Source organism: Arachis hypogaea, chromosome 15, assembly GCF_003086295.3.
Source record: "Arachis hypogaea cultivar Tifrunner chromosome 15, arahy.Tifrunner.gnm2.J5K5, whole genome shotgun sequence".
In the NCBI taxonomy this organism is placed as follows: domain Eukaryota; kingdom Viridiplantae; phylum Streptophyta; class Magnoliopsida; order Fabales; family Fabaceae; genus Arachis; species Arachis hypogaea.
Genome location: NC_092050.1, coordinates 14686664 through 14700581, shown reverse-complemented (window position 1 = coordinate 14700581; position 13918 = coordinate 14686664). Strand labels below are relative to the sequence as shown.

Below are 13918 nucleotides of genomic sequence, written 5' to 3'. Positions count from 1 at the left end.
AATAGGCATAATTGATCTTAATCCACAAGTACTAGGCAACTCACTAATTAGACTTACTGAAAGACTAGCGTTAGTGAAAATAAAACCAACTAATAACCTTAAATCACCAATCAATATTGGACATCAATGACTCAAGGTCACCTAAGTTATCAATTCCAAGCCAAGAATGCAAAATTATACTCTAAAATTAAAGAAGGCATTTTAACAAACACTTGGAATGCATAAAAGTAAAACATCATAAATTGCAGGAATAATAAAATCTATGACTACCAATTGTAAGAAAATAATAATAACAACTCAATCAAGCAACAATAAACATAAAAAATTAATAAGAGAAACTAAGTCTATTAAAATACTAGAACAAGGAATTGTAAAGAAAACTACACTAAAACAAAAATTAAAACCTAAATCTAAGAAGAAACTAAACTAAAAACACTAAATTCTAGAGAGATGTTGGAGCTTCTTTCTCTAGAATTCTACCCTAAAATATGGTTCTGCACTACTTCCTACACTACTTTCTACTTGGTTGATCCTCCTTGAGTCTTGCCTTCAAATGCTTTAGAAATGAATTAGATTGGGCCAGAAATCGCAAGTCACGTGCCATTTTAAGTGAGGCATGAGATTAGGGTCATGCGTACACATCTACCATGCGTACGCACGAATTGTGAATGATGCGTATGCATGACCCATGCATATGCAACAACCATGAAATTCTCCAATATTTATTTTTTCATGAATTCTCCATTTTTGCATGTTTTTTCTTCATTTTTTCAAGTCATTCCTGCCTTGTAAACATTCAATCACTCAAACAAACATATCAAGGCATCGAATGAGATGGCAATGAATTAAATTTAGCAATTTTTAAGCATAAAAAGCATATGTTTCACCATTAAACACAATTAAAAGAAATTCACAAAACTATGCATTTTCAATAACTAAGTGCAAGATAAGTTGATAAAATACACTTATTTCAACCCAAAAATCATCATAAAATACAGGTTTATCAAAATCCACTTTCTAATTTTTGTGGAAGTAACCTCCAACTCAAATTAAATTTGATCTTCATTCCTAAAATCTTGTTCACTCACCAAATCACTTAAAATTAACGATATGAATTGTATTGTTAATTAATATTTCATATCATCTTCATCATCATCATCATTATTATTATTGTCGTTGTCATTGTTGTTGTTCAACCACACAATATTAAAAAGTAAAATGTTAGAATAAAAAGAATATAGGATATAGAATTTAGGTTTAGAATTTCGGGTTTATGATTTAATGTTTAGTGTTTAGAGTTTAGAATTTAAGATTTGTTGTTTTTATTCAAATTGTGCTTTTTAATTTAAATATTTCGATTGTTAAGTTTTAGGATTAATATTTATATTTTGGAATTTAGGGTTTGTTATTTTTGTTTAAAGAGTAAAGTATTAATTTAGTCGCTAATGTTTGTGTTAAGTCTTAATTTTGTCCTTATGTTTGAAATGTTCTATTTTTTTTTATCTCAACTGTTTTATTTCGTCCTCTTTTAATCCTTTGGTCAAAATTAAAATTTTTCCTTTCAAAAATATCCTTTCTTTCATTATGATTTTTTTTTAATTAACGAAAAAAATCATAATTATTCATAGTAGCTATTACAGTGATGTATGAGCAAAAATGACAGAACTATAAGAAAAAAAAAGCTAAAAATAGAGGTGAAAATGATATTCATGGAAGAAAAAATTTTAATTTTAACTAGAAGACTAAAATAAGATAAAATAAAATGTTTGGAGATAAAAAATAGAACGTTAGGGATAAAATTCGGTCTTAACTTATACATTAGAAAGTAAAACAGTATTTTACTCTTGTTTGGATTATATTTTGTTTTAAATTTAAATACATTTAGTTTTAGAGAGATTGGTTTTGTATTTTAAATGTAAGAAAGAGAAAATATGAGACACTAAATCTAAATATATATTTTTTACATTTATTTAAATGGATTTTAAATTTTGTTGATTGAATAAAGATTGAATTTTATTGCTTACCTAATTGTATTATTTTGGTCTTGCAAAGAAATCTCACTTTCTTCTATATTCTTGGCAAAATAAAAAATAAAAAAATAACTAATTAAATATACTCCTCTTTTAGAGTGGATTCTCTCAAATTTTTTCCTTAATTGTTTAGTAAAATATTATTTAATTTTTATCATTTAATATTTTTTTCACATATTTTTTCTTGATTCCACTTAAAAAGTGTAAGATGACAAATTACACTTTATTAAACATTTAAAAAAAAGTTGAGAGAATCTATTTTTCTTTTTTTTTCTCTATATAAGAGAAAGATTGAAGATATAAAAATGTTAATACATTTTTCAAAAGAATATTTCTCACTTAAATTTTATATTATAAACTTTTTAATCTCTGATTTTATTACCATATATTTGTATCTGATATCTGTGTGAGTAGTTCTTATTAGAAAGTCAAAGATCAAACAATAATAAATTATCTGAGAGAAACAAATAATACAAAAATTAAAATAGAAATTAAATATCCTAAATATTTATTAGTCTATATAAACATAATGAAACACATTAATCTTCATTATTACACAATACTCTATACTACTCACATCACATACACTAAGTTACTAATAATCTCTTGTTTTAAAAATGGAGAATGGTGGTGAAATGATCAAGAAAACTAAAGGGAGACAAAAGAGAGAGATAAAGAGGATTGAGTATAAGAAAAATTGTCAAATTGCTTTAACAAAGAGAAAAGACGGCTTACTGAAAAAGGCGAATGAAATAAAATCTTTATGTGATGCTGGTGTTGATTTGATCATATATTCTTCAAGTGGAAAAGTCTATTACTATGGCGATTCTTCGTTAAAAACAATAAAAATGACTCTCTCAAACAAACAACAACCTCAAGGTAGTAATCAGTTCCTTGGTTACATCATGGAAAAAATGTATAGGATGGACATGTAGAATCTCGTTAAAAAGAACAATTCACTTGTGGATCGATTAAATGCTGAGAAAGAACGAGTTGAAACTCTTTCTAACGTTTTAAAGACAATTAAAAATGACAACAGTATCACTAATTGGTAGGATACGATTGGTCAAAGTTGTGAAAAAAATAAAGATATAAAAAAAATTCTTGTAGTTCTCCAGCAAACTTTGAAAAATCAAATTTCACTCAAGATTGTTGCAAATCAGGCTGCAGTTACGACTGCAGCTGAGAGTGTGGCACCTACATTTTATCACGGTAGTAAGCTTTCTTTGTCTTTCTTAATTAACGTTATATTAACTTTGGATATTTTGAATGATTTGATTTCGGTTTCAACTATCACTTTTTAAAAACAAACTGGAAATAGATACTTGCATCGTATATGTAAAGATCTCATGTTTTTTGCTCAAAATTTAAATTTTGGAGTGATAACAAGAATTATTTTTTTTCCCAAAATCTCCATATACCATTTTACACAAAATTTTCTTTTAGCTGTTAAATAATAGGTATGGATCATATAGTAGTGATCTCTTATATTTTTTATTAAAATTTTAACCTTTAGAGTTATAATAATTTTTTATTTTTTGGATAGATAAAGGACATAATTGAGTGTCATACACTAAAAAGATCTATATAAATCCTTTAAAACCTTAAATTATTAGTTAAAATATCAAAATTTTATCTTTTTATTAAAAAAATATGCATTTGTAGATTCTACAATTAAGCAAATTTGATAAATTTTATTATTAAACAAAGTTAATTTTTTGGCCAATTTTATCTTAATAATAAATGTTCAATTTTTCAATGTGACTTGTTTTGATTGTTTTTCAAATAGATCAAACCATGGTTCAAGTTAATCCTGGAGTTATTGGACCATATATACCCTACTCATGGAAGTATGAGTACTTTTTCCAGCATAGCCTTTGTTACCAGTGTCAACCCTTTTGACGCTACGAGAGGATTTGGTAACCAGAATGGCCCTGTTTAGTATCCATCATACCAACACCAACAAGGATATAATGATCTATTTCTCTATGATGCAAGTAACAGGAATGGTGTTGGGAGAAGCAACGGCGGCGACGACACTGGAAATTATCTTTACCATTCAAATTCTAACCATAACAATGGTGGAGGCTTTTTTGGTTTTTCATACCACAATAATCCATTTAACAATGGTTATGGCCGCAAAGGATTCTTCTAATGGAATTTTTTGGCGATAATAATAATATAAATGCATTGATCTGTTATAAATTTTGTATGACTATGTTCTAAATAAAGTTACTATCAATGTGATGATTTTTTTATATTATTTGTATTGATCATGAGTTTATGTTACTAGCCTATTGGTTCAATTCAATTCAATGTTTGTTTTTCAATTGTTGAACCTTGAAAAAATAGATATATATTATAGTTTTCTATTATAAATATTGTCCTAAATTAGATATGTTAAGTTGTATCTTTTTTATATATATATTCTTACAATATCTTTCATTTTAATAGGATAAAAACTAATCTCTTGAAAGATTTAAATTCCTGACACTTGTACTACTAAAAATTATTTTTTTGTGGTAATTTATTTTATTTTTAGCAACAATAAAATAATCGTTAATATATTTATCGCTAATCAGACAATAGTTGTCTTATATTCTGTCGCTAAAATTTTTTAACAATAATTATATAATTGCCATTAAAAACCACTTTAATAGCCGTAAAAAGCTTATAATTATCATTATAACATATAGTAATAATGACAAATTTATAATTGTCGTAAAAATATAAATTAAATAAAATATATAGTGGTATTATGTAATTGCCACTAAAAATTTATCAGTAAAAATGATTTTTATTGTAGTAATTGATTAAATCCAAACGAATGAACCAACAACTCGTAAACAAAAGTTGTGTTCTATTATATATTATATGTATGTGATAAAGAGATTGTTCCTACATAAGAAATTATGCGCTATAATGAAGTCTTAACTTTATTTCATTAAATGGGTCAACTAATTACAGTGGGTAGAGTTAATAATTAGAAATCATCATCATCATCATTATTATTGTCGTTGTTGTTGTTGTTCAACCACACAATATTAAAAAGTAAAATATTAGAATAAAAAGAATATAGGATATATGATTTAGGTTTAGAATTTTGGGTTTATGATTTAATAATTAGTGTTTAGAGTTTAGAATTTAAGATTTATTATTTTTATTCAAATTGTGTTTTCTAATTTAAAAATTTTGATTGTTAAGTTTTAGGATTTAATATTTATATTTTTGAATTTAGGGTTTGTTATTTTTGTTTAAAGAGTTAAGTATTGATTTCGTTGCTAAAATTTGTGTGAAGTTTTAATTTTGTCTTTATGTTTGAAACATTCTATTTTTTTATCTCACCTATTTTATTTCGTCCTCTTTTAATCATCTGATCAAAATAATCAATTTTCCTTTCAAAAATATCCTTTCTTTCATTAGAATTTTCTTCTAAATAATGACAAAAATCATAATTTTTTATATTAGCTATTATAGTGATCTATGAGTGAAAATGACAAAACTATAAGAAAAAAAAAAGAGCGAAAAATAGAGGTGAAAAGGGTATTCTTGGAAGAAAAAATTTTAATTTTGACCCAAAGACTAAAATAAGACAAAATAAAATGTTTGGAGATAAAAATAGAACGTTAGGAATAAAATTTGGTCTTAACCCATACATTAGAAAGTAAAATAGTATTTTACTCTTGTTTGGATTATGTTTTGTTTTAAATTTAAATACATTTATTTTTAGAGATATTGGTTTTGTATTTTAAATGTAAGAGAAAGAAAATACGAGACACTAAATCTAAAGATATATTTCTTACATTTATTTAAATAGATTTTAAATTTTGTTCGTTGAATAAAGATTGAATTTTATTGCTTACCTAATTGCATTATTTCGGTCTTGCAAAGAAATCTCACTTTCTCTTATATTCTTGGCAAAATAAAAAAAATAACTAATTAAATATACTCCTCTTTTAGAGTGGTTCTCTCAAATTTTTTTTTTTAATTATTTAGTAAAATATTATTTAATATTTTTTCTCACATATTTTTTATATTCCACTTAAGAAGTGTAAGATGACAAATTACACTTTATTAAATAATTAAAAAAAAGTTGAGAGAATCTATTTCCTTTTTTTTCTCGATTTAAGAAAAAGATCGAAGATATAGAAATGCTAATATATTTTTTAAAAGAATATTTCTCACTTAAATTTTATATTATAGACTTTTTAATCTCTGATTTTATCACCATATATTTGTATCTAATATCTGTGTGAGTATTTCTTATTAGAAAGTCAAAGATCAAACAATAATAAATTATTTGAGAGAAGCAAATAATGCAAAAAGTAAAATAGAAATTAAATATCCTAAATATTTATTAGTCTATATAAACATAATGAAACACATTAGTCTTCATCATTACACAATACTCTATACTACTCACATCACATACACTAAGTTGCTAATAATCTATAGTTTTGAAAATGGAGAATGGTGGTGAAATGATCAAGAAAATTAAAGGAAGACAAAAGAGAGATATAAAGAGGATTGAGAATAAGAAAAATTGTCAAATCGCTTTTACAAAGAGAAAAGATGGCTTACTGAAAAAGGCAAATGAAATAAAATATTTATGTGATGCTGGTGTTGATTTGATCATATATTCTTCAAGTGGAAAAGCCTATTGCTATGGCGATTCTTCGTTAAAGACAATAAAAATGGCTCTCTCAAACGAACAACAACCTCAAGATAGTAATCAGTTCCTTGGTTACATCATGGAGGAAATGTCTAGGATGGACATGCAGAATCTTGTTAAAAAGAACAATTCACTTGTGAATCGATTAAATGCTGAGAAAGAATGAGCTGAAACTCTTTCTAACGTTTTAAAGACAATTAAAAATGATAACAGCACCACTAATTGGTGGGATATGATTGGTCAAAATTGTGAAAAAAATAAAGAGATGGAAACAATTCTTATAGTTCTCCAGCAGACTTTAAAAAATCAAATTTCACTCAAGATTGTTGCAAATTAGGCTGCAGTTACGACTGCAGTTGAGAGTGTGGCACCTACATTTTATCACGGTTGTAAGCTTTCTTTGTCTTTCTTAATTAATGTTATATTAACTTTGGATATTTTGAATGATTTGATTTTGGTTTCAACTATCATTTTGAAAAAAAAAACTGGAAATAGATACTTGCATCGTACATATAAAGATCTCATACTTTTTGCTCAAAATTTAAATTTTGGAGTGATAACAAGAATTATTATTTTTTCCAAAATCTCCATATACCATTTTACACAAATTTTTCCTTTAGCTAGGAAATAATAGGTATGGATCATATAGTAGAGATCTCTTATATTTTTTAATTAAAATTTTAACTTTTAGAGTTATAATAACTTTTTTTTTTGTATAGGTAAAGGGCATAATCGAGTATCATATACTAAAGAAATCTATATAAAATCCTTAAAAATCTTAAATTGTTAGTTAAAATATTAAAATTTTATCTTTCTATTAAAAAAAATCTGTATTTGTAGATTCTACAATTAAGCAAAATCCATTGTTAAATAAAGGTATAAGAATAAATGAATTCGTATATTATGTAACAAATTTGATAAATTTTATTATTAAACAAAGTTAATCTTGTTGGCCAATTTTATCTTAATAATAAATGTTCAATTTTTCAATGTGACTTGTTTTAATTATTTTTCAAATAGATCAAACCTTGGTTCAAGTTAATTCTGGAGTTATTGGACCATACACTACTCATGGAAGTATGAGTACTTTTTCCAACATAGCCTTTGCTACCGGTGTCAACCCTTTTGATGCTACGAGAGGATTTGGTAACCAAAATGGCCATGTTTGGTATCCATCATACCAACACCAACAAGCAGTGACGGATCTAGAAAACTTTAGGAATGAGGGTAAAAATATATATACTAAAATAAATTTTATTAAATATTATTAATTATATGGAGATATAAAAATTAAAAAAAGTTAGTGAACACTTTCATTCTTAAAATATTATTCATTATAAATAATTTATAGAAAAATATTTTTTATTTCTAAAACTGGAACTTAAAATATTTTAATTAAATTATAGATAACTTATTTTTCTAATTAATTTTTTTATACACATTTAATAATAAAAGACTAAATCAATTGGCACAGTAGCACCTAATAATACACTAGTATTTATAATTTAAAACTAGAATTATATATAAATACTAGAAAAATTAAATCTGTATATGAAAAGTATGTTTATATAAAATAATAGAAGCATAATTTATAATTTTTTTCTTTCTTTTTAAAATAATTAAATTTGTTATATTTTTTAATTTAATTTTGATATAATGTTAGATGAAAGATTTTATGCATCTATTTAATTATGTATTGTAATTAAAATATTTTTTTATTATTATTTCTAAAAATAAAAAATATATTCTAAATTGGTAAATTAATCAATTCATTTTAAAATTTTATATGCAACATAGGTACATGTAATAGAATAAAAGATAAAAAATAAGTAATTAAGATGAATAAATCGAGAATAAAATAAAATATATAAAGTCATGAAGAAAATAAAATATTAGATTAATACCTAAACTATAATTGTTTGAATTAAAATTTGTAATTGAAAATATCAAAAAGAGAAACAATGAAATTGAAAAATACATAAAGTCATAAAGAGTTATATAAAAAAATAGAAAATTTAAAATGTACTTTTTGATGAAGAGAAGATGACCACTAGATAAGGAATAGAAAAAGAAGGTTGAAAATATAAAAATAATAAGAGAGTTTAAGAGAATAAAGAAGTAATTGGCATAAGAACTAAATTTGATTAGGTTAAATAATAATTAAAATAAAAAAAAATAAAAAAATAAATTTAAAACTTTAACTAATTGAGTTTAATTTATTTATAATGGGGTCATTTAAAATTTAAAGTGGGGATACATTATATATAATTATATTATTTTAAAAAAAAATTAAAAACACAGTGGGGGCAAGTGCCCCCTTATTGTTGTTCTTGGGTCCGTCCCTGCCAACAAGGATATAATGATTTATTTCTCTATGATACAAGTAACAGGAATGGTGTTGGAAGAAGCAGCGATGGTGACAACATTGGAAATTATCTTTACCATTCAAATTCTAACTATAATAATGGTGGAGGCTTTTTTGGTTTTCCATACCACAATAATCCATTTTACAATGGTTATGGCCTCGGAGGATGCTTTTAATGGAATATTTTGGCGATAATAACAATATAAATAATAACTTTATATGACTACGTTTTAAATAAATTTACTATCAATGTGATGATTTTTTATATTATTTGTATTGATTATGGGTTTATGTTACTAGCCTATTGGTTCCATTCAATTCAATGTTTGTTTTCCAATTGTTGAACCTTGAAAAAATAGATATATATTATGGTTTGCTATTATAAATATTGTCCTAAATTAGATATGTTAAGTTGTATCTTTTATATATATATATATATTCTTACAATATCTTTCATTTTAATAGGTTAAAAACTAATCTCTTGAGAGATTTAAATTCCTGACACTTGTACTACTCGAAAAATTATTTTTTTTGGTAATTTATTTTATTTTTTTGAAACAAAAAAATAGTCGTTAATATATTTATCGGCAATTAGACATTAACAGTCTTATATTCTGTCGCTAAAAAATTTTAACAATAATTATATAATTGCCAATAAAGACCACTTTAATAGCCGTAAAAAGTTTATATTTATAATGATCTATTTCTCTATTATGCAAGTAACAGGAATGGTGTTAGGAGAAGCAGCGATGGCGACGACACTGGAAATTATCTTTACCATTCAAATTCTAACCATAACAATGGTGGAGGCTTTTTTGGTTTTCCATACCACAATAATCCATTTTACAATGGTTATTGTAAGACCCCTAATTTTGAAAAGTTATTAATTAATTATTTATGATCTATTATATTTATTTAAGATTATATTTTTATAAATTTTTATACATAAGTTGAGTAAATTCTTATTTATTATTTAGAGTTCTTATAAAAGAAAATAAATAAATAGTGAATATTTTATATATCTTACTCTTAAATATTTAGATTTTTAACCTTATTTTATAAATAAAGGAGAATTAATTTAATTATCATCAATTTTCATTGAATTAGTATTTATTCGAAGATAGATTTCAAGTTAATAATTCAATGGTATTTCAAAGATAATTACTTTATATTTAACTTGGTTTTAAATTATTACTTTACTTTATTACTTTATTAATAATTTTACTCTAAACAAAACCTTAATTTACACTTCCAAAACACTAAACCCTAACCTAATCCTAATTTTGCTTAAACCTAATTTTCTATCCTAACCCTCTAACACACAAACAGTAGCCACACCCCTCACTCACTCATCCACAGTCACACACTCACACTCAATACACACAAAAAGAAACCTAACAGCAATTGGAAAAGAAATAAAAGAAAGAAAGGGGAAGAGGGGAAGCACGAAGAGGGAGAAAGGGGAGAGAGAAGAAAGGAGATCCGAGGATGAGGGAGGAACGCGCTGCTGCCGCCGCCAGATCCGCGATGAGAGGGAGTCGTGCCGTCAGTCGCGTCACCGTCCGTGAAGCCATCGCCGTCTGTGAAGCCATCGCCGTCAGCCACGTCGTTACTGTCGTCGCTGGTTTTCACCACGCCTCATCACCACCGCCGTGCCGTGCTCCATGCCGTCGCTGCCACTGTTCCGTCACAAGAGAAGGACACGCGAGGGAGGAAACAGAACCGCAAGGTAGCTCAGCCACAGAGAGAGGAAACGCACGTCAGATCTGTCACCGCCGGTTTGCCCATCGCCAAACCACGTCGCCGTCTGTAAAGCTGTCTCCGTCGCCGCTGCCAGAGGTCGCCATTGGAGCCGCCGCTCCACTTCTATCCTTCTTCTTTTTACAGTGAGTTGCCCGCGCTTTGAAGCTCTTTCTGTAATCATTCTAGCTATCTGTGGTTAAGGATTTTGATGTATATATGTTGTAGTTAATTTTATGGGTTTGCATGTCAAAAATTAAGGTTGTTGCTGAGCCACTGAAGCTCCTGGCCGCTATCGGAGCTGCTACCGGTTAAGTTTCGGGTGGCTGGCGCGTCGTTCTTTTATTCCAGTAAGTGTCTCTATCCCAAAATCATCGCCTTTGGTTTTCTGTTATGTGTTTTGAGGTTTCCACGATATTGATGTTTTAGGAATTAGAAACCGAGGTCACACGTCATGTTTGAGGCTGTTCTGCTTTTGAGGAAGCAAGCAGAGCTGAGGTTTCAGTTGCCATTGATTTCGGGTTGAGAGGAAAGGAATTTCATGAGGCAATTGGATTGTGGTTTGAACGTGTCGAGGTAGGGGTGTTTTCTTAAATTCATTTTACTTTTAAGAGTTGTTATAAGTCGATAATAGTATGAAAAATATATTTTTATAATTACATGATTTTTATGAATTGAATTGACCTATTTGGATGGTTGTGATTATTTATTTGACTGGTTTACTGAATTATTGAGGAAGCTAGTTATTTTGATTTGCTATTTCGGTTTGTTAAGTTGGTCGTTATTGAATTGATTTTCCTTGAATTACTAGAAGATGTTTAATGTTGGAATTTGGTTTGATTTTGAAAAGGATTTGATATTGAAAACTAGTTGAGAATGGGTTGAAAAATGGGGTTTTGATGGGACCTGGCCTGCAAGGGTGGCATAGTTCGAATTTTAGAGGAGATGCTGTCCAAATTTTTATAAAAATTGGAGACTTTGTTTAAACATGGTTATCTAGAAAGATTTAGATTTGCAAGGATTTTACAATTTGATTTTTGGGAATTATGAAGAAAAAATTTACGTTTTGTGCTTGATTTATTTAGAAAAGAATGAATTATATTTTGAATCTGAATTATTGAAGAAACTAACAAGTGGTATGATGAGAATGAGTATGAGAGTGAAGATTGATTTTTGAGTATGATTTTTGAATAATTGAATGACAATGAGGATGAATGTGAAAATGAGATATGAATTAGTATCGGAAATGAAACTAATAATTATGAGAAATGATTGAATATATTGAGCTTGAGGGTGTTATCTCCCTCATGTCAGTTTGGGGTGTTGTCTCTTCTCCCCATGTCAGCCTAGGGATTTTTCCCATGGTATATATTTGAGCTTGAGAACATGTCGGGATGGCTACGTAACCGACAGTTGATATCAACAGTCATAGAATAGACATTCATCATGTGCACTTGTATGCTTTGCTTGAGTTTGAATTTGTTTGGGTCTGCCTAATTGCTTAACTGTTATTAACTGCTATCTGAGCTATTTGTTGTAACTACAATCTATACATGTGTTTTTCTTGTATGTTTTGCCTGTGTTTGTTTCTGTTGTGGTACCTTTGAGTTTGGATAATGATGATGAGATGATGATTTGGTTGTGGAATTGTTTGAGTCGCTGAGTTGAAGACTGTTATTGGTTTCTGATTGAGTTATTAGTAAAGTATGAAAAATCAAGCTGGTTCAGCATAGACTTAATGAACCTATGTTTGGAACAGATTGATCATTCATACTGTTAGGGAACTTTTAATTTTCTTTTATAGGAAAAATTGTGTTTTGGATTTTCGGATACTTAATCACTGAGTTTGAAAAACAGTTTACCTATTAAATATCTTCTTATAACAAATTCTGAAAATCTGTGGTGAGACCATGTGGGTAGGTTCTCACCCCCCTACAGACTTCTCTTTTCAGGAAACGGACGAAGAATCTTATGAAGAGTAGTTGTGTTTAGCTTATGCAATAGAAGATGTTTTAGTTTAGTTATTATTACTCTTCCCTCGCCATTAATATTATAACTTTTGCAAGAGGGATAGGAGTTTTGTTATGTGAAGGTTTGTATTTTGGTATGATGTATGTATGTATGTATATATATAAGTAGTGTAATCTGTACTGTAACGTATGGATAGGTATTCTGAATATTCGGTTTTAAATTTTAAACAGGCTCATACTTTAGTATTAAATATTTTAAAAGTCGTCGTAATACCCGAGCTATCAGAGTGGCGCAGCCGGAAGCGTGACATTTGATAGTTAGGGTAAAGTCTTAATTTTGTCTTTATGTTTGAAACATTCTATTTTTTTTATCTCAACTGTTTTATTTCGTCCTCTTTTAATCATCTGGTCAAAATAATCAATTTTCCTTTAAAAAATATCCTTTCTTTCATTAGAATTTTCTTCTAAATAACGACAAAAATCATAATTGTTCATAGTAGCTATTATAGTGATCTATGAGTGAAAATGACAAAACTATAAGAAAAAAAAGAGCTAAAAATAGAGGTGAAAAGGGTATTCTTGGAAGAAAAAATTTTAATTTTGACCAAAAGACTAAAATAAAATGTTTGGGGATAAAAATAGAACGTTAGGGATAAAATTTGGTCTTAACCCATACATTAGAAAGTAAAATAGTATTTTACTCTTGTTTGGATTATGTTTTGTTTTAAATTTAAATATATTTAATTTTAGAGATATTGGTTTTGTATTTTAAATGTAAGAGAGAGAAAATACGAGACACTAAATCTAAAGATATATTTCTTACATTTATTTAAATGGATTTTAGATTTTGTTGGTTGAATAAAGATTGAATTTTATTGCTTACCTAATTGTATTATTTCGGTCTTGCAAAGAAATCTCACTTTCTCTTATGTTCTTGGCAAAATAAAAAAAAAAAAAACTAATTAAATATACTCTTCTTTTAGAGTGGATTCTCTCAAATTTTTTCTTTAATTGTTTAGTAAAATATCATTTAATTTTTATTATTTAATATTTTTTTTCACATATTTTTTTTATTCTACTTAAAAAGTGTAAAATGACAAATTACACTGTATTAAATAATTAAAAAAAATTGAGAGAATCT

At 27.2% G+C, this 13918-nt stretch overlaps 1 protein-coding gene across 1 annotated transcript; it reads left to right on the top strand.

Moving 5' to 3' along the window:
• The first annotated feature begins 6493 nt into the window (after nucleotides 1-6493).
• Nucleotides 6494-6868, top strand: LOC112747966 (floral homeotic protein AGAMOUS-like). Its single transcript, XM_025796175.1, has one exon. It carries the CDS (start codon nucleotides 6494-6496, stop codon nucleotides 6866-6868), a length of 375 nt encoding a protein of 124 aa, XP_025651960.1.
• Nucleotides 6869-13918: the final 7050 nt, after the last annotated feature.

Bases quoted from the DNA above. Each gene is read 5' to 3' on its own strand.
- LOC112747966 (XM_025796175.1), top strand. From the start codon at position 6,494: ATGGAGAATGGTGGTGAAATGATCAAGAAAATTAAAGGAAGACAAAAG.